The sequence below is a fragment of the Manis javanica genome, chromosome 2, assembly GCF_040802235.1.
Source record: "Manis javanica isolate MJ-LG chromosome 2, MJ_LKY, whole genome shotgun sequence".
Classification (NCBI taxonomy): domain Eukaryota; kingdom Metazoa; phylum Chordata; class Mammalia; order Pholidota; family Manidae; genus Manis; species Manis javanica.
In genome coordinates this window covers 12,615,093-12,635,343 of record NC_133157.1, presented here as the reverse complement: position 1 = coordinate 12,635,343, position 20,251 = coordinate 12,615,093, and the positions used below count along the sequence as shown (strand labels likewise).

At 43.8% G+C, this 20,251-nt stretch overlaps 1 protein-coding gene across 12 annotated transcripts in view; it reads right to left on the bottom strand.

The window, feature by feature from the left end:
* Positions 1 to 20,251, bottom strand: part of TTLL11 (tubulin tyrosine ligase like 11) — a 228,343-nt gene that overhangs the window by 122,290 nt on the left and 85,802 nt on the right. For 11 of the 12 annotated variants that reach the window (XR_012126450.1, XR_012126448.1, XR_005062352.2 and 8 more), the window contains 2 exons: positions 14,154 to 14,249; positions 13,278 to 13,393 (listed from right to left, as the gene is read on the bottom strand). Coding sequence is in view for 8 of the 12 variants with exons in the window: in XM_037022245.2 (XP_036878140.2) it covers positions 13,278 to 13,393; positions 14,154 to 14,249 (212 nt within the window). In the remaining 4 variants the exon portion in view is untranslated. Of the gene's footprint in view, positions 1 to 3,080; positions 3,901 to 13,277; positions 13,394 to 14,153; positions 14,250 to 20,251 lie in introns of those variants that run through there. The other variant, XM_073225254.1, reaches the window with a different exon arrangement.

Here is a 20,251-nt window from a genome sequence, read left to right as displayed (position 1 = left end):
AATTAAACTATTTGTATGAGCACCATGGATTTGCTTTAATCTCGTTAAACTTCATTAAGCTATCCCTTTACTTACACAAATCCCTGTTGGCTCAAATATCTTAAAAAAATAAAATGCATATAATTCACATGGTGGAAAACTGTATGTTTAATATATGTCCATCTGTAAGAATTATAATGATAATAATGACCATTTATTGAACTCCTATGTGCTCAGCATTGTGATAGGTACTCCGTATAACATGGGTAATTTTCAAATAACTACCACATATTAAATACTCACCATGTTCAGCCATTATGCTACAGATTTGAGTACTTTAATTTATTTAATGATCATGATAATCCTGTTAAGTAAATGTGAATAAGTACTATTATTCACATTTTACAGATGAAGAAACTGAGACTGCGAGAACTTCAGTCAGTGCCCCACATTTCAGAATGAGCAAGAGGAAAAGGGAACATTCAAACCCAGGCCCACGGGCTTCTAGAACATTTTATCTTTTCCACTGTACAACATTATGCCTCATTTATCAGAAGTATTGCTGCAGGGCCCATTGCTAGCAAGGACAGTTACAGCTCCAAGGACGAACTAAATGGTGCTAAGATGACCTGTTCCCTATAAATGTCTTGACCTTCTCCATGGTTTGGAACAAAGTTACTCGGCTACCAAAATCCGTGAAGAAAAACAGGCTTCACAGCATCGGGTAATCAGATAATGCTGACACATGAAGCGGTTCAAAAGTACAATGAAATTTGGAAGTGAAATACAATTTGTCTATTCTTCCATTTTAAAATATTCACAAGGCAAGGAAGCAGTCCCATTTGCAATAATTAAATGGCTAAAATCTGCAACCTGATATATTTACTGATCATGAACGAGGCATTCCTAGAAGGACCTAAATTCGAATTAGCAGCCCCACCAGCCATCATGTTACAGTGCAAAACCAAACAAATGAGACAGCAATGCTGCTGTTGCCTAGAGAAAGAATTTTCCCTACCATTTGTTCTGCTGTAGACAAAGGCTGAGTCAAAATTAAGAATGCACCTAGGATTCTGCCAGCAAATCAGCTAGAAGAGAAGGAAGACAAGAAAAAATCTACAATGTTTTCCCCCATTGAAAGCACTGTTTTAAAAGGGTTTGACTGTGCCTTAAAGGCTAGATTTTATGATCATTTAATATTCAGCTTGTCTTGAGAAACCCTTACTGAAAGGCACAGAAAGGAAATACTAATGAAAACGTGAACTTTTAACATGGCCCTTTTTGTCAGCACTGTGCAGTGCACACCAGCAGGTTATACTCAACTGGGGTGTCTTGTTCTCTGTGTTATCTGCAAACTGGCTCTGTTGGCTTCTGTCACCAGGGCCAATGTCATCTCTCCTGCATAAGGAGGAGTCCACTGACTACCTACTGAGAGCACAGGGCCAAACCCCAGCAGGGCCAAATAGACACAAGGAGCGGGTGTGGAGGGCAAGTGATTCTCAGAACTGTGGTGTTGTGATCGATCGACAGCCATCAATATCCCCCTGGGGCCCTGTTAGAAAAGCAAATGAATCTGGAACTCCGGGTGGGATTCAGCAATCTGGGCTTCAATAAACCCACCAGGTAATTCTGACCCCCTGCTAAAATTTTGGAACTGCCCATCTGCAATCTTTGAGGTCTCTCCCTGCTGTCCCCCTAGGCTCCAGGCTCTAAGGTCCTGCGTCCAAGGACTCTGCCTCCCACCAGCCCTTGGTTTGCACAGGCCTCCACAGGGAGTGTCTCCCCAGACTCCAGGGCACCAGCAGAAGGGGCTCCTGGGTGGTGTCGGTGACTCAAACCTGGGCTCTGATGCCTGACTGGCAACCCTGCTGCATGCTGGCTGTTCTCCTGGGGCTGCAGTTCAATCTGAAACTCCGGCTAGATGGCTGGTTCCTGGTCCCCAGCCCTGCTTCCAGGGGAGGCCTGGTCCTCTCATTTCTTCCTCAAACTGGCTAGATAGCCCGGAGTCAGGAGCCTCCTCCTGCCACTGCCTGGGGCCTCTGCCTATAGATTTTCTTCACCACCATTTAGCCTGGGCTGGACTTCCAGCTAAACGGAGTCTTAGGCATAAACGGAGTATGCCTTGAGTCTTACTATTTTGGGCAAACAAGGTGGTTGCTCTTTTTCCTTTCTTTGAGCTTAAACTTGGCAAATTTCAGCCATGTTTCCTTGTTCTGCCCTTCGGGCCTGCAGACAGTGTATCTCCCTGCCACACAGAAACCTGTCAAGCTAACAAGAGTAATGCTATCCCAGCCCAGACATGCCCTGTGGGGTCTTTCATTCTCCCTCACCCTTTCCTCCTACAGAAACTGTCCAGTCCCACTTCCTAGGCAGGCCTCTGGGGACAGATTCCAGGCTTTATCATTGTCTTAGCACCTCAAAGAGCTCATGGCGTACAGATCTGCACACACAGGGAAGCCTCCCCATACTGGCAATTGCCTCTCTGAAGCGTAGAGTCCTGAAACCCAAGCCTGTGGAATGTGTGTCGGCTCTCCGAATCTTGGTTTCCTCGCCTATCGTAAGGGAACAATGACTCATACCCTATCTATTCTGCATGGCTGGCTGAGTACCACGTAAGACCACTGGCTCTGAAATGACTCCATGAACTGCACAGGTGCGGGCGTGATGGTGCCAGTGAGGACAGTGAGAAGGGGAGGCTGGCTGGGAAGGCCCTGGCACAGGGGCTGTGGAGAAACCCTCCCTGTCTGCTGGGAGAGCTTAGTTCCCATCACACCTCCTGCCAGAACCGGCCCCTGGACTTCTCCTTCTCCCTCCCCTCTTACATCCCGTCCATCCCCAGGTCCTGTCACTCATCCCCCTAAGTACCTCCTGAATGCGACAGTTCTCTCCATCTCTACCACTGCCGCCTAACGCCCACGGCCACCATGTCCCAAAGCCTGCGGCTGCCCGCACCCCCAGACTTGCCTCCCTCCAGCTTGGTTTTCCTGCTGCAGCCAGAGTGATCTTTTTAGAACTCAAATCTCACATGCCACCCAGCTGTTTGAAGCTTACCCATTGCTTTTAGGAGGAAAAGCAAAATGCTTGGCCAGACCCGTTACATCCTGTAGCATCTGGTGCCATCTCCCAACACCCTCCCTGCTTACTCGCTCTAATCCTGCCACACTGGACTGTTTCATTCTACCTGTAAAATTATGAGCTACACACATACAGAATAGTGGATAAAACAGATATATACATTTAAAGAAGAATTCTAATATTTACAGTCATCACCTGGGTTGGGCACAGCCAGGGTCAACTGCCACTGACGCACCACAGGCCTCCTGTCCCTCTCCCCAACCCCATCTGGAAGTAACCAGCTTAAAATCTCTGACCCCTCTTCTTTGTTTTCCTTCAGATTTTTGCCACTTAGGGTTACATCTTAGAAAATAGCGTTTAGTTTTGCCTGTTTTGAGTTTTACTTCTTTGGAACCACACTGTAGATTTTCTTTTGTGACTTGCTTCTTTGGGTTGACATCAATATCAACGCAAGGAGCTACAGCCGGTGACACTTCCATCGACATACAGTATTCCAGGGAGTGACTCTCCACGATGAGTGCATTTGTCCTTTGGTGCACGATTAGACAGCTTCCCGCCTGGAGCTTTCATGAACCTTGCAGCGGGAGTTCTGGCATCCTTTCTGTGCTTCAAGAGCTCCAAGGTCTGTCTTGCCTTGAGGCCCTTCACCCTGCTCACCTGGGCTGGTGCTCTCACTGCATGCTGCACTTCACAGAGGCTCACGGTCATCACTGACTCAGCTGCTACCCCAGGGGCCGCACATAACAATTCCTCGACACTCATTCATTCATTCATACGTGCATTCATTCATGCATGTGTTAGCAGCTTCTCTGGGCGGACCTCCACTGCTGCTGAAGAACGGACAGTCTGGAGGAAGAAAGCGATCTCTTCTAAGCAAAGGAAGACATCCCCTGGCAGGAAGGGCCCGCGCTGAAAGGGCAACTCCAGGGCTCTACACGGAGCAATGCTGACTCTCACTCATGGAGGGAGTGCCCAGTGGGAGATGAGCTTGGGGGTGGACCCCACCACTCTCAACCATGCAAATTCCACCCTCTCCCCCGCCCCACACATTAGCCTCTGTGACAAGCGCTCTGCAAGGGGCCCATATGCTATTTAAAGTGGAGGGAAAAGTGGAAATTGAGTAAAGAGGGAAGAAAAGGCAGCAGCTGGAGAATACTGCCCACCATTTGGTGTGATAATCAAGGGCCTTCAAATTATTATGAAAACTGACTCAAATTTTGATCTCTCATTTCTTTTAATCTAGCAAATAATTAGAGGGAAATCAAATCCATCCTTACAGTCAAAGAATAACCTTGCTCTCTTCCCATCTCTTCCCCCACATTTATTTTTCTCTTGAAGAAACAAGAAAGCTCCCAGGTTATATATATATATATATATATTATTCACGCACTTAAATACATTCAAATTGGACATTTCCCATGACAGATACACTCCTAGGAATAAGCAACATTTTCCCCCTCCCTCCACATCAAAAATTTCTCATTGCTTGGCAGATTGAGAAACATCCGATGGAAAACTCCCTTTTAAGGAAGTTTCCCCTTCTCCCTTTTGAAGAAGCCTAAGTGCAGAGAGAGGAGGAAATTGTACCACTTCGTGTCTCTAAATGGCAGTGCCAGGATTCACCCCAAAGTGTCTGGCTCCAGGGCTTCTGCTCTTACCCACTTTGCTTTCCCACCTGTGTGCTAAAAGCAGGTGTGAATCTCCAGTCCTGCTTCCTCGGGGCTTTCCCTACCCTAAGACGATATTCTGAATTGCACACAGAGCTTTAAGCCCAAGATGCTGGAAATAAACTGAATAGTTGCCAATACGGTAGGTGGCGGCCCAGACATTGATGAGAGTGATGTTTACAGAGTTGGTAACAAGAAGGAAATTATTGTCACATAGAACAGAGAAGACTAAAAACATTACATGAAAATGACAGAAATAGTATGGCCTCAACTATAAAATAGTACAGATAGAAGACAATTATGCTTTTTTGTATGAACTGAAAAGTTAATAAAGGTTAGCTCTGGGTGATTGAATGTGAGGGACATTTTTATTTCATGCTATACACTTCTAAATATTTCCCAATTTTTCCACAATAAACACATATGACTTTTATAATGAGAAAGAATTTTAGGAAGAAGTGCGTGGCAGGGAAGGAACCTCTGTCCTCTCCACCCCAAACCACCCTTTCGGAAACATGATTGGCGGGCCTGGCCTGCCCTGTGCCTCCCCAGCCCTGCCTAACCTAACCCCTTGGCCCGCTTCCTGCCATCCTTCCTCCCCAAAGCTTAGTTAGATTCTCTGACTAAACCAAGTCCAAGTGAAAGTAAACCCACCTCCTTTAAGAAGGCCACCTAGACCACTCCAGGCTAGCTATTAATTGAATCATAGGAAACTGCCATTCGCAGAGGTCCAAAAAAAAGGCTAATATCGACAATTTCAACTGGTTCAACTTTATCCTTGGCTCACCTCGCCCTCTTCTGAACTTTGAGCATGTTATCAGTCTGAGACACACAACTGCACACAAACAACTCTGTCTGGTACCTTCTCTCTGTATCATACATAGATCCTGCTTTAAGGTGGTGTTCTCTGCACACTGGCGTATGCTTTATTCACTCACGTTTTGAACCTTACTGAGAAGGAAGGACCAGCTCGTTAGCCACAGAGCGTCCTCACAGGAGACAATTAGTCACATATAAGCACCTGCTTATGTTCAATGCTTGAAGGTAAAGAGCTGAGTCCCTGCCCCCAAGTTCACAATGAAGACACGAACCCAACCAGGTACTGGTAACACCTTGTGGGCACACATCTCCCCATGCTAACTACTTTCACACCCATTTTCTTTCAAGGCAAGAGCTAGACAGACCTGGCTTTAAGTCTCCGTCTGGTGCTTGTAAGTAGTGTGGCCTTGGGCATGTCACTCAACTCTCTAAGCCTCAGCTTCCTCACCTGGAAAACAGAAGCAGTAACAGCACCTACTGCAGGTGGCTGTTGTAAGGACAAAGCGGGACTCAGTGTGAATACCACTGCATGCACAGTACACACTCAAGTTCCCCATGAAACAGGCAGAGCAGCTACAACTATTCCCTTTTTTCCCTAATGAGGAAACTGGATGCAGGGAAAGTGACTTATCTGAGGCCACGTAGAACTGGTACCAAAGCCTCGGTCTCCTGAACCCAGACCACACCACCTTCTTCCAGAAAGCTAACAACTCTCTTCTTAAAGCACATGAACATTTAAGGCTCACTGCAGCAACTCACCAGGAAATTTCCAAACACATTTGCTATCCCCATAACTACCTGGAATAACTCTGCAAGGCCCACGCAGAATCCCGCACTGCCGTTTCCCCATAATGGTGACTGACTGGCCATATGCTCGGCTAGTTTCCCATCTGCTTCGTGCTCGGGCAAGAGGGAGAGTGGCCTGCCTGCTGGTGGAGGGGCTTGGCTCCTGTCTAATGGGCTTTGAAATGATATTCTCAGAACAGCTCAGGAAATACCACCTTCCTCATAAGTCTCAGAAATGGTTCCTGCTCAACAAAGTTCACGCAAAAGAGGCTTTTACCGGTTACTTCTGACTTAGCGCTTAAACATTTTCAAATGGAAGAGAGTTGTCTGGTTTTATTTCCTGCACATAACATAATGCACTTATCATTAGTCATTTCCTGTCTGCTCTTACTTGAAAATGCACACACATTTTTCTAGCTTGCTGACTGCCATCTGAAATGTAAGCCCTGTTGAGGTTCAGAGGGTACAATGCATCTTGAAGCCACGACACCCAATCTTGGACAAATTGTTCCAGCTCCCTGTAGCCTCCAGGGATAATAGGACTGTGGGGTTCTTAACTTTCTGAAAATATGATGATATTTCTGGCCTTTTCTCCAGGAAAAATACACATACACACAACGTTTTGTATAGTTTCTGGGCTCACAGACACACATAAAGCCTTCATGCACTCCAGATTGAAAACAAGTTTTGATTTCCTTAGCTAGCCATTCAAGGCCAGCCTCCTCTGGCCTTAGATCTTCATTTACCCCCGCCTTAGCCTCGTCTCTAGACTAAACCAGCTCAGGCACTTGTCTCTCAACTGCTTTCAACTCAGGTTTTCTCCCAACAGAGCCCTATGTCTTTGTTTCTTCTACCAGGGACATGCTTCAGTCTCTTTTCATGTTTCAAATATTACTCATCCTTTAAACCCCAACTGAAGTGCCGCCTCCTCCTTGTCAGTTAATTTTTTTTAACTCTTCTCATTAGGAAATTGTCTTTTCCTACATTTTTTCCCTTGGTAATTTGTCCTTAGGTTTAGGGCACTTGGCATTTTCCATCTTATGGATATTTATGTGTGGGTCTTGCCTCTCTTACTGGCCTGTGAGATAATTCTCTTCTGTAGTCTTCTCTCTGGCACACAGTAAATGCTCAGTAAACACTAAATAACCAATACCTGTTTCTTTAATCCTTGCAGAGTATTAGCAAAATGCAAATAAATATGTAAATATTCCTCTCCCTATAACCCAAGTCCTCGATTTATGTGAGATCTTCAAAGGTGCTTGGGGTCTCTGTGTGCTGAGCTGTAGGTTTTTGTCACATAGGAATCCTTAGGAATCAAGAAAACCCCAGAATTTCAACAAAATGTCAGCACCACACATGGATGGGCATTTTGTTAGGATGGCCTAATGATGCTTCTGAGAGAATACCCATTTCCAGAACAATACTCTCTGTTAAGAAAGATAATGTTCCACATTTACAAAGGCATGTTTAGTCTAGATAGTTTAGGAATCCCTTCTTCCCTATGGTTAAGGGGATTTCAGTGGGATGTACTGTCAATTTAAGGGGCAGGGGTCTGGGCTTAGAGGACCTCTGACTAGTGTGCTTTCAAATGTAGCAGAGTGACATTCCTTGGCCAGAGTATGAGCCCCCAGCTATGAAACAGAGTCCCTGGGAGATGCCCTGGTCTCTTTTTTCTGGGAATGTTTCACCTTTATCCTGGATTCTATTGACTTAATTTGGGGCTTCATCTAATTTATCGTTTCTAAACATGGCACGGGACCCAAGAGATATGCATGGAGGCAAGGTAGGAAGTGAAGACAGAGCTGTTTCTGAAGCCTTCGGAGGACAGATGTCTCTGAATCAGGAATAAAGCTGCCCTGGCTGCTGGGCCCCTCCCTTTATGATACACTTGGTTGTTATGGTGATAAGAGGTAAATGAAAGCGGGAGAAGATGGTGAAGTGTTACCGTGGGAGAAGAGACTTCTGTGCCTTACGTAAGTCGTGTTCCAAATTCACACGTTTGAGTAAGAGGCAGACAGTGTAAATCCCAGCTCCTGGGCACTCAGTGGCATCATCATAACCAGAAAATCCCCTCAGATTCCTCCAAGCCTATCTCTGGCTTCATTTATATTACCCTGGGGTCCTAAAGGTTTATGATTCCTGAGAAAGGAATCCGGTTACCAGAAATATTTAAATTCAAGAAAAGAAGAGAAATGTTAATAAAATGGCTCCCCCAGGGGTAAACTGACCTTCCAAAAATGAATCAGTTGATGGAATAATCGTCTTTTAAAAAAATCAGGGAATGCAATTTATTCACTTCCGCTTCTGATAGAAGTCTTAAAAAAGAAAGATTTAGGCTGCCCAAATACCTTGAAAGGGGAAATTTTCCATTGATTTTTCCTGATTTTTCCCCCTTATCTTACAAGCTTAGCTTTGAATTGAAGTGGAAGCTGGAGATCAGTGGAGCAACATGGCAAGGCAGAGAGAACACCAGTATAGAAGTCAGGAAACCCAGGGTCCAGTTTCTACTTTGCCTCTAACTCGCTTTGTGACTTGTGACAAGTTACTGACCATCTTCATCTAAATTTCATCTTGTATGATTCAGCTGTGCAGAACCACTATGTACACGACTCAGAGAGAATGCCTCAGAAGCTGGTGACTTACTTGTTACCATCAGCCTAACTTTAAAGCCTGATTGACCCCTTGGTGACACTAGGAACTAAAATTTGTGGAATGCTTCCAAATGTCATGAGACTCTTTCACATGATGAGCATGACAATCCCGTCCAGGAGATACCTTGATCCCTATTTTATAGAAGAGATCAGAGAACAAAGGGACTTGGACAAACTCATGGTGCAACGAGTAGAGATTACAGACTTCAGCCCAGACCTGGCTGATGCCAAGTCCAGTATCTTACCAGCACACATGCTGCTCCTCTGCAGGGAGATTCTTGAACCAGGGATCTTAACTGGCATGTGGTTTCTAAGGTCCCTTCCAATTCCAATAGCCTGTGCTTCTATCAATAACATGAGGGCATAATATTAAACCAGGGGTTTCAAAAATTTCTTATAGCAGAAAAGATCCTTCCTCTCAAATGAAATCTACTCTAGTATGCCAAAACATAAAATAGATAATTGTGGCTTCCTCTGGTTGAAAAAGAGATGCCTTCCACCCAAATGTCCCTCAAGTGACAAATACATAATAAAATGTGGTGTATCCATATAATGGAATATTATTTGGCCATAAAAAGGAATAAAGTGCTGATACATGCTACAACATGGGTGAACAGTGGAAACATAATGCTGAACGAAAGTAGCCAAACACAAAAGATGGCATTTTGTATGATTCCATGTACTTGAACTGTGCAGAACAGGTAAATCTGAGGACAGAAAGTAGGTTGGTGGAGTGAAAAATGCGAGTGACTGCTTAATGGGTATGGGGCTTCCTTACTACTTGGAAACAGAACCTTCCATTGTAGGGGTGATGGTTGTATATCACTGTGAATGTACTAAATGCCACCAAACTGAGCACCCATAAATAGCTGGCTTTGTATTATGTGAAATGCACCTTCATATATGTGTATGTATAACAATATGATAGTTCCAGAGTCCCAACCCATCAGCCTCCTCATTCCCATGTCCTTCCAGTGCCTCCAAAGAACCCTAGTAAATCAGAGTCACTAGATATTGCAAAACACTACCATAGTTCAAAATAGTTCTCATATGACAGCTTTTTTATTCCTTCAGGTGCCCAGAGGTATTTTCTCCTAACACAACAAATATGCCTGGGTGAGTAACATCTTGCTACTTGGAAACAGAACCTTCCATTGGCAATGAGTTCCAAGGTCAATGCTAGGCCACAGTGAACTAGCAGCTTCTGTTTTAGGATATGTTATTGGTTTTAAATTTAAAATTCTACTTTAAGTATTATAGGAAAGACAATGGTAACTAAGCTTTATTTTTTGTTTGGCTTTTCATGTTCTAGTAGATGATTTTATTGTTGAGTAGTAAAGTAAGCATTATCAAGTGCTTACTGCATATTAAACATTTTTCATGTGGTTTCTCTTAAATGTCATTATCCCCATTTTATAGAGAAGGACACTGAGGCTCAAAATAGCTCTGTAACATCCCCAAGGTCAGGATTTGAATCTGTCTCTTCAGTTTAAGAGAAGGCTCTTTCAACTATGTTGAATGGATGTCATCAGTCCTGCCACCACAGAAAGCATGCAGACTGTTTTCAGGGCCACTACAAAACTGGCACAGCCTGCAAGCCCAGAGGCATGTGGTGATGTATGGCACAGGGGTACGTGCCTCTGGTGCCCTTCTGATGCCTCTCTGCAACCCCTCAGAGCAGGCTGGAGACAGGAAGTATTCAGAACACTTCTCTACATTTTTTCTTCAGTCTGTTTTGGGGAAAGTAAAGACCCCATTTAGGGGTCTTACTGACCAACTGTACCTAAGGAACCAATGAGGGACACTTCAGACTCTTTTGATGAAGAGTTGATGGGAAAGGCTAGGATTCCATTTGTTTAAAAAGGTTTAGATCCTATTCAAATGGTTCAGATCCTATTCAAACGCAAGAAACTCTGGCCTCTTAAAGGTAACTTACAGTCCAGAAGTCTATGTGACATCATTTTCAGCAGTTGGAGTGACATGGTCTCAGATATGGACACATGTGATTTAGCCCACAAAACTGTGCATTGTCTGCAGGCACAAATATGGTGCTTTTTCAATTTATTCTGAAGCTTTTCTATACAAAGGAGTTGGGAGTAATTTCAGCCTTTTTGTCTGCATGGTAAAGCTACCAAAATGATAATAATTATTCCTTACATATAAATGCACTTTACAGATTACAAAGTGCTTTCATGGACAATCGCTGATGGCTTAAAAAAAAGGCAAAAGTAAGGACAAATGACATTTAGCTATTAACATACATCCTTCTAATTGTAGGTAAGAAAAAGGTGGGATGAAAGGGTTTTTATATTAGAACTGAAGTCATGTTCTTGAAATTCTAACTGTTCCTGGTTATCAATAAAAAAAGTCAATGCTTTTTAAATTAAAATGAAGTGCCCCCACTTATGACTTGGTAAGTTATAGGATGCTTTTCCAATGCTTCCCAATGGTCCTGTGTCCCACTGCTATTGAATTTTAGATCTGCAGCTCATATGGATGATCCAGAATGCCCGGTGTAGGTAAAGAAAAACCAGCAGGACAAAAAAAAGAATCACGTTTTTGATGCCATTCAATGTAAAAGTGCAGTAATAGCCTCACATCACTCCCTGGTTTGGGAGGCAGAGGTTAAGAAGGCTCAGGCCACATAATGGCCTTTGAATTTGTTCCCACCAAAGGAATCAGAATGCTAAGATGTCAAAGTCACCTTCAAAAAACTACCACTGTGCCATAGTGGCAGGGACAGCCACCAAAGTCTCCCCACAGTACCACACGGTCTCTCAAAACCTAATCTCTACTGGTGAAATCAATGACCATTAGAGAGTGGATTTTCAAGGAATGAGTCTTATTGCAATTAATCTGACCAAATGCAATCAATCCACTGCCTGCTCTTAGGGATGGCTACAGAAAGCAGCTACATGCATGCACAAGAGGACACATTAACCGGCTGCTGTGGTGTTTGAACTCTCAGGATTCAGCGGACCTGACGCACCACCACTTTGAAGCCCTTATTGTTGGAAGCCACATCTGGTAGGACCAACCCGCACAAACCACAGGTGAACATCTTTCCTGAGTCTTACCAGCAATGGTGAAGAACACTCCAGAGTAAAACTCAGCCTTGCAGGCACCGTCCAGCGTGACTCAGAGCATGACAAACACTCCTTCAGAGTGACATCTCCTGCAGGACAGTGGCACTCAACCTCAGCTGTGTGGTTCAATCACCTGGGAGCCTCAAATACTCCTGCGGCCAGGCCTTCCGCCCCGGCTAATTAAAATCAGCATCTCTAGAAGTGGGGCCCTCACGCTGCTGCTTAGGAAAGCCCTCCAGATGGTTTTAATGTGCAGCCAACAGGGATAAGTACTACTGAAAAGTGACTCTAACAATGTCGGGCTTGAGCCCACTTGGCGAGGGGCCGCAGGACAGGAACCTGCAAGAAACCACTTGCTTAGGGAAGTCAGCATTCCTTGCATTCTTGAACCACAGCTGACAAGTGTTTTATTTGTCTGCAAGCAGTTGGGGCAATCTGATTCATCGGGGGTTCGAGGAACGCTATTTGAAATGCCTGTGTGTGATTTTTTTGCCTAAAACAGGCACAATGATATTTACTCAGCCCTTACTCTGCGAGAGCCAGGAATTTGGTAAAAACAAACAAAATACCCAAGTGAAATGTCATTCATTTCAAGGGTGATTCTATGGAGGGAGGGCAGGGCACATACTCCTACCACCAATCCCAGTGTCACATCCACTGGGTGGGTGGGCTGGAGAGAAATTACAACTGTTGTAAATATTATAGACCTTCCAAAAGTTCCTTAGATTGGTTCTGTAAATGTTGAGACACAAAGCTTATACCACAAGAGTGCAAACATCATGAACAAATACAAAGTAAGCGATCCTTACCACATCCAAGTTACCTGGGGCCCTGTTCCTCGTTTTATTTTATTTTGTCCCCATGCCTGAGAATTTCAAAGAGAAGCACTATGTGAACAGTGGTCGGTGAGAGGAGATCCTCTCACTGAGTGAAAGCGGGTTTTTAGAAGAGACTTTCCAGATTCTGATAACAATCAGTTAGAAATTCATCAGCTGAACCCCAAATGTCAGATTCATATACAAAAGTCTCCATCTCCTGATATTGAGCAACTATCTTTGGAGGCTGCTATTCATAAATGAAAATGTGAAAATATGATTTATTAGATTAACAGGCAAATCTCACTCACAATGTTAACGTGTTCTAAGAATTTAACTTACCTGCTTATGACATGGGAGGCAGAGCTGACAGAAATAAATGATATAAAAAATACTTACTGGTTCTCTCTTTTCTTCTTAAGTGGGTCCATGAGGCGCAGTGTGTCTCTGATCACAGCCACTTTCACTTCTTCATCAACAAGGCTGGGGACATTTTCAAACACCCCTGGAGAAAGCTTGAATGGGTAAGGACTCCGTGTTACAATGGAGAGAGGGGATTCAGTGCCACGTTACTATCAGAACTCGTGATGGTGATTGCTTATGTTAATCTATAGAAGAAAATCTTTTAAAGGCTGCCTTTATACTACCTTAAAAATACCAGTTTCCTTTTGCAAATCAACAAAATATATGAAGAGGAAAAATAGCACTATGTTTTTCTAATTATCGAAATTATACGTGCTCACTGTAGAAAATTTGGAAATATACAAGGGATTAAGAAAATTTAGGGAATCCACATCATCACCCCCTACAAAACCCAGTATTAGTATTTGGTGTATTTCCTTGCAGTCTTTTTTTATGCTTTTTCAGCAGGGGAGACGGGGAGAAAAATACTACCACTGTTAAATGTACTATTTATCTTAGTGAATCCAGGCATGTCGACATGGCTAAATCATATTCATAGAATTTCAATTAGTTCATCTCCTGAGGCGAACTAATTAGTTCATGTCAGAACTGATGGGAAGGCTCAGCTGCTTCTATGCTTGCAGACCTTAAAAATCGGGAGAATGGCATGATGGGAGATTACCATGGGTCAGATGGGCCTTATATTAATAGACTATGTTCAGAGCTCAACAAAATTGAAATTATCTAATCTTGAACAGAACTTTTCTGTGCAAATCTGGGGATGTTGAATCCTGGTTAGCCAAGCAAACTAGGAGAGAGTGGGAACATTCAGTTGTATGGCAACATATCCAGTGAGATACTCAAAACACTTACTTCTTGCTCATGCTCGATTCTCATGCTGGGATTTGCATTTACTTCAAGAAGCATAGGTTTCAGATTTTTCATTAGAAGAATGTCGAAGCCTAAAATCTGGGAAGGAAAAACATAATTCAGAATTACTCCCTCTAGCTAGAAGTTCTTTTCAGGAACTGAGTATGGTATTAGGTCATCGAGGTGAAAATAAATTCAAACCCAGCCCCTGAGCTGGGCCTTGACCCTGGCTTCTCTTGTCTACAGCCCCTCTTCCTCTGGGTGTACTTGTCAGGCCAAATGGACAGCAGAAAATTTTATAAGAAGCTTGATAACAAGATGATTCCCACAGTGCATTTCAGCACCATCGGTGTCATCTGAAGTGCTGTAAGATGATGACCTCTACTTTAACAGGCTTTTTATTATGTTAAGGATCCGTGGTAGTCCTTCAATTTCTCCCTCTCCTGCTCTTCTCTATTAGGCTGCTCCTGAGCTAGATTTCTGAAAACTCAAGGCTACCTTTCTGAACATCGGGGCACACCAGTATCACTTAAGGACCCCTTTTAAAACTACTGTTCTTCCCCAACCCACACCTATGAGTTAGGATCTTTCACAGTAGAACCCAGGGAAATATACTTCAGAAAACAATACCCCAGGTGATTCTGATTACCATCTTAGCTCAGGAGAAGGGAATACTTATTAGACTTCACCTAGGCACCAATTGCTATACAATTGCACCCATTATTCACAATCTCATTTAATCCTCATGACAGTGTAAACAAAGTGGGGACTCTGTTTTCCATTTTACAGAAGCAGAAACTGAGTCCCAGAAAGGCCAAAGGAGTTTGTGGATAAAATGAAGGTTCCTGTGGCCAGGATTCTCACCTGGCCCTGGTTGGCTGGCTCACTACACACATGTGAGCAATGCGTCGTTATTGACTTTATATGAAGAGCCCTGCCCAGTGCTCTGGGCAACGTGGCGGCACGGCTGCAAGGCTGCAAGGCTGCAGGAGAGCAGAGCAGAGGCTGGAGTGGTGGTAGCACCGAGGACAGAGACTGGGACGGCTGTGCAGGCAGAGAGGCCCAGAGGCAGAGACGGGCTTGCTGCACGCAGACTCGCTCTGAGTGAATGGGATTTTAGTGATTGCCCTGCCGCCATTGAAATAAAGTTGGGTATAATCCTTTCACCCCAAGAATGTTCTTCTGTCATTTCTTTGGTCACATTGAATCCATAGTGAACTTGCCCGGGGCTGAAACCCATTAGCAAGACGGAGTTCCCTAAAACCACCTAGCTGGAAGGGAACAGAGATGGGGTTCACATCCAAGCAGGACTGGTTACATAATTTGTGGGACCCAGTGCAAGATGAAAATGTGGGGCCCCACTTGTTCAAAAAGTATTAAGAATTCCGTGATGACAACAGCATTAAGCCTGGCATGCAACCCTTCTGAGCATGGGGAGCTATGTGACTGCACAGGCCACGTGCCCCTGAAGCTCGCCTATGCCCAGGGCTAACTCCAACACCATTTGTCCTTGACAGCTGCTCTTGAATCCAGCATGCTGCCTCAAGTGGCCTCTCTCGGTTCCTCCCAAGCCCTGTGATCCGGGTAATCCACCCCATGCATCTCATTCCCTCAGGTAACTCCTCCGCATCCCTGAGACTGCAGGTCCCAATTAGATTCAGACTTGAATTTAGGAACATCAGATTCTTGGGAGAACTCTCATTATCTCTACAGGAGGTGATAAGGTAGAAAGTTTCTAACATAATGAATATAATCCCAAAATTCCAAAAAAATAATGTGGTGGATAAAGGAAAGAAAAGAAAAAGAGCTGAATCCTCTCCTCTGTGGACTCAAGAAGAAAAGATGAGTGAAATCCATTTACTTGTCTACATAGAATATGCATTAATTAAAGGATAATTACTGAACTGTAGCTTCATCCTTATTCATGAAATCAGAGCCAGAAAGACCATTTTGGGGGGTAATTCAAGATGAGGTTATTCTTCAACGAAGGGCAGTAAGGATGAGAAGTTGAGAAAAGTCATCCTCACTCTATTTTTCTTTCCCTGGTCATGAAATTAAAGGAATGGGAATTCAGTAGAAAATGTCACATGCATTATAGAGTCATTTAATAATATATGACAAGTGGATATGAGTGATGAGGACTTTAAGACTCTTTGGTGACATCATCAGTCTAACTTCAGACCTGGTCTGAGACATGTGATGCCAAGAGGCTACAGAGAACAGTGGGCTGCAGTGCCAACATTTATCATCCTGAGTCATCAACTTACGCTTTTGCTACATTTGAGACGCTTGGACTTGTTCTTTCTCAGCCTGGTGGGCTCTTCCAGTTCAATGCACAGTAGTTTGGTGAATGTAAAGCCCTAGTAAAGCTGGAGAAGGAACATGGCAAAACCTAACAGCCATATTGACCTGCACCCACGAGTGGCACAGTATTTTCCAGAACCTAAACTTTAATGCATGTACTTGAATATGTTGGCTCTTGTACAGAAATGCTTTGGAATCAGAAAATCTTGGGCTCCAATCCCAGCTCGGTCTCTCACACTAGCTAGACAATTCTAGATATGGTGCTTCGCCTCTCTGAGCATCACATACCTCAACTGAAAAATGGGCATAACAGTAGTGACCAGGCAGTCTAGTTGATAATGGGAGCAGAAAGTATCTAGGATTCTGCTCATCGTATAGGAGGTACTCAGTGTGTCCTCCCTTTCCAGTTTCCTACTAATCCCACCAACGAGGAACAGCATTAAGTGGCTTTCATGTCCAGAGGAGCTCATTTCAAATAGTTCTGTCTACTTTGTGTAACTACAGGCAAGTTACTTGGCAGCCTCAGCCCCAGTTTCCTCGTCTGTGTAATGAGGATAAGAATAGTACTTACCTTAGTTTACTCATTCATAAAATATTTATTGAGTGCTCCCTATGTCCTAGGAACTATTATAGCTTCTAGAAATACCATAGTGGACTAGACAAAGTCCCTGCCCTCATAGAGCTTACCTTCTAGCAGGGGAGATGGGATCAAATAAAGACAATGTGATGTGAAATATTGTGCACAGTGCCTGACACACAGTGAGTATTTAATGAAGATGAGCTTTATTTTTGACAAGGAAATATGAATTATTTTCTTTTCAAAACTTCAAAGAAATATGTAGCACCAATGGATCTCAATAAACAGAATTACAGAACTGGGAGGAGCTTAGAGTTGATCTTAAAATCCCAGAATATCAGAGCTGGCAGAAAATCTGGAATTTACTTGGTCCAGTGTTTTTCAAAATGGCGTTTTTTTTGGCAGGGGAGCCCTGAAGAGGCCAGATCAGATCAACTTTTACCTATTTTACATACTGGGGCTTCCCTGGTAAAAAGCTTTTTTTTTTCCTTTCTAACTACTAGCCTAACACCAACTTTATACAGACCAAAACCTGCAGCTTAGCAAGGGGAACTCTCCAGTCTGGTGACAGAATACGAACTGTCAAATGGAGAGAGAGAACTTTTCGATCATGGGGTTCTCTGACCCCTTCCAAGTAATTCAATCAGCATGTGTTGCACACCTCTGATTTGAGGACTGCCCTGGGGACTCAAAGATATCTGTCCTTTATCCCTGACTTCTAGAAGCTTCCAAAGCAAACTGGGGAGGAAAAGGCCCTGACATGCAAAAGTTCCAGTGAGAGGTGATCTCACCGGAGCCCCAGAACTACACATCCATTTGTATCCACTCTTCTCAACCGGGAGAGCAGACTCCTGGAAGTCAGCATACGCAGGCTCAGTATCCATGGGCAGCCTCCAGGATGGTCTCAGTGATCCCACCTCTTGGAAATCATGTCCCTGTGCATCCCCTCCTCTGGAGTTACTGACTTGTTTCTAACAAATACAAATGGGCAGAAATGATGCTATGTCACTTGCAAGAGTAGGTCATAAAAAGGCTGTGGCTTCCATCTGGGGACGCATTCCCTTCCTCCCTCCCTCCCTCACTCCGAGCGAGCCAGCTGCCACGTTGTGAGCTGCACGATGAAGAGGCCACGTGGCAAGGAACTGATGTCTCTGCCCACCAGCTGGAAGGACCTGAGACTGCCCGGCAGCCTGGGAGTGAGGTGGGGAGAGGATCTCTCCCCAGTCAACCCCTGGCCAACATGTTGATTGCAGCCTCGTGAGAGACTGTGAGCCAGAGGCAGTCAGCTGCACCTAGATTCCTGATCCACAGAAACTGTGAGATAATTACTGTTTGTTAGTTTAAGCTGCTAAGTTTTGGGGTAATTTGTTACATGTAGCAATAGATATTTAACACATCATCTTTCTCTAAAACCTACTTTGCTTCCTGTATGCCTTACCCTCTCCATCACATTAGTCAAAAATCTCTCCTTCATCCTTCCCATCTAGCAGCTTACCAACTCCTGACATTCTAGCTCCTCAAGAGCTTTCTAGATCTGGCCCATCCTCAGGGCTCCTGGTCTGGAGCAGGTCTGCACCATCTGTCACCAGGACTACATTAGAGCTTCCCCATTAGCGTCCCTGCTCTCAAACTCACCCCCAGGTCATCTGGCACAGGGGGCTGCCAAAGAAATTTTTCTAAATTGCAAATCGAATATTAACACTCCCTGCCAAAAATCTTTGCCTACAGACTGAAGCCCCAGTTCCACAGCCTGTTCTACAAGTTCCTCGGTGACCTGGCATCTGTCTCACACTCCAGCTTGATTTCCTCCCACTCATTCCCGCATAGCCTGGGCTCTGGTTGTGCTGAACAATTAGTAGTTCTAGAATGCCTTAGTGTTCTCTGCCTTTATACTCATCTGCCTGGAAGACAACTTTATTTATCAAATATTTATTGAGTACCTACTAAAGACTAGGTACCATTCTAGGCACAGCAGAGAAAGCAGCAAACAAGACAAAGGCTGTTTTGATATCCTGCCTTCTTGGAGCTTACATTCTAGTGGAGAGGGAGACTGCAAGCAAGTTAAAAATTAAAGCTAAGTAAGAACACAGAGTGTGATGTGGTGGGTGGGGAGAAGGGTGTGGAGGTTTCCACAGAATGATCAGGAAGGCCTTTCTAAGGTGACGTTTGTCATCCCATTGTCTTCTAGCTTGCAGTTTCTGATGAGAACTTTCCGGTTATTCTTTGCTCCTCTGAACATAATGCGTCTTCTCTCCAGCTGCTCTTAAAATGCTCTTATCATCACTGGTTTTCCACAATTTGATTATAATAAGCTTTGAGATATGTGTGTATCCTCCTTGGAGTTTCTTGGGTTGTGGGCTTATAGTTTTTTATGAAATTTGGGAAGTTTTTTCCATTTCTGCAAATACTTTTCTGAATCTTCCTTGTCTCTTCTGCTCAGGGAACATCAACTACACAATAGACCACCTGATACTGTACCATAGGTCACTGAAAGTCTGTTTATTTATTTTTCCTGTCATTCTCCTTCTTCTGTTTCATTTAGGATAGGCTCTATTGCTCTGTCTTCAAGTTCACTGACCATTTCTTCTGCAGTGTCTTATCTGCTGTTAATTCCATCCAGTGAAATTTTGATTTCAGATACTGTATTTTCTTCTTTAGAACTTCCATTTAGTCCTTTTTAATAGCTTTCATTCCTCTCTTCATTAAGCTCATATTTTTCTTTAAAATTTTGTACAGTTATAATAGCTCCTTTAATATTCTTTCCTACTGGTTTCATCATTTCTAATAATTCTGGGTCTGTTTCTATTGATTTTTCCTCTTGGTGTGGGTTACCTTACCTGCTTTGCAGAATTTCTAGTGGTTTTTACTGATGCTGAACATTATGGATATTTTAGTGCTGAGTGCATTTTGTCTTTTAAGAAGTGCTAAGCTTTTTTGGCAGTTAGCTATATGCACATTAGTTTGATACCTTCAGGGCTTATTGTTTAAGCTTTGCTAGATTGGGTCTTTCATTAAGTAATTTTCATTCCAAGGAAGATTCAGTCAATAACTTCTCCAGAGTCTCCATTGAATGTTCCCAGTAATCACCAAGGACTACCTGCACTGGCTATTCAGATCTTGAACATCTCCCTGCTTTGTATGACCTCTAGAAGATGTTCAGTTTGTCAGTCCACTGGTCACACACGCAGAGCCTAGCGCTCCATAGTGATGCACAGGGATC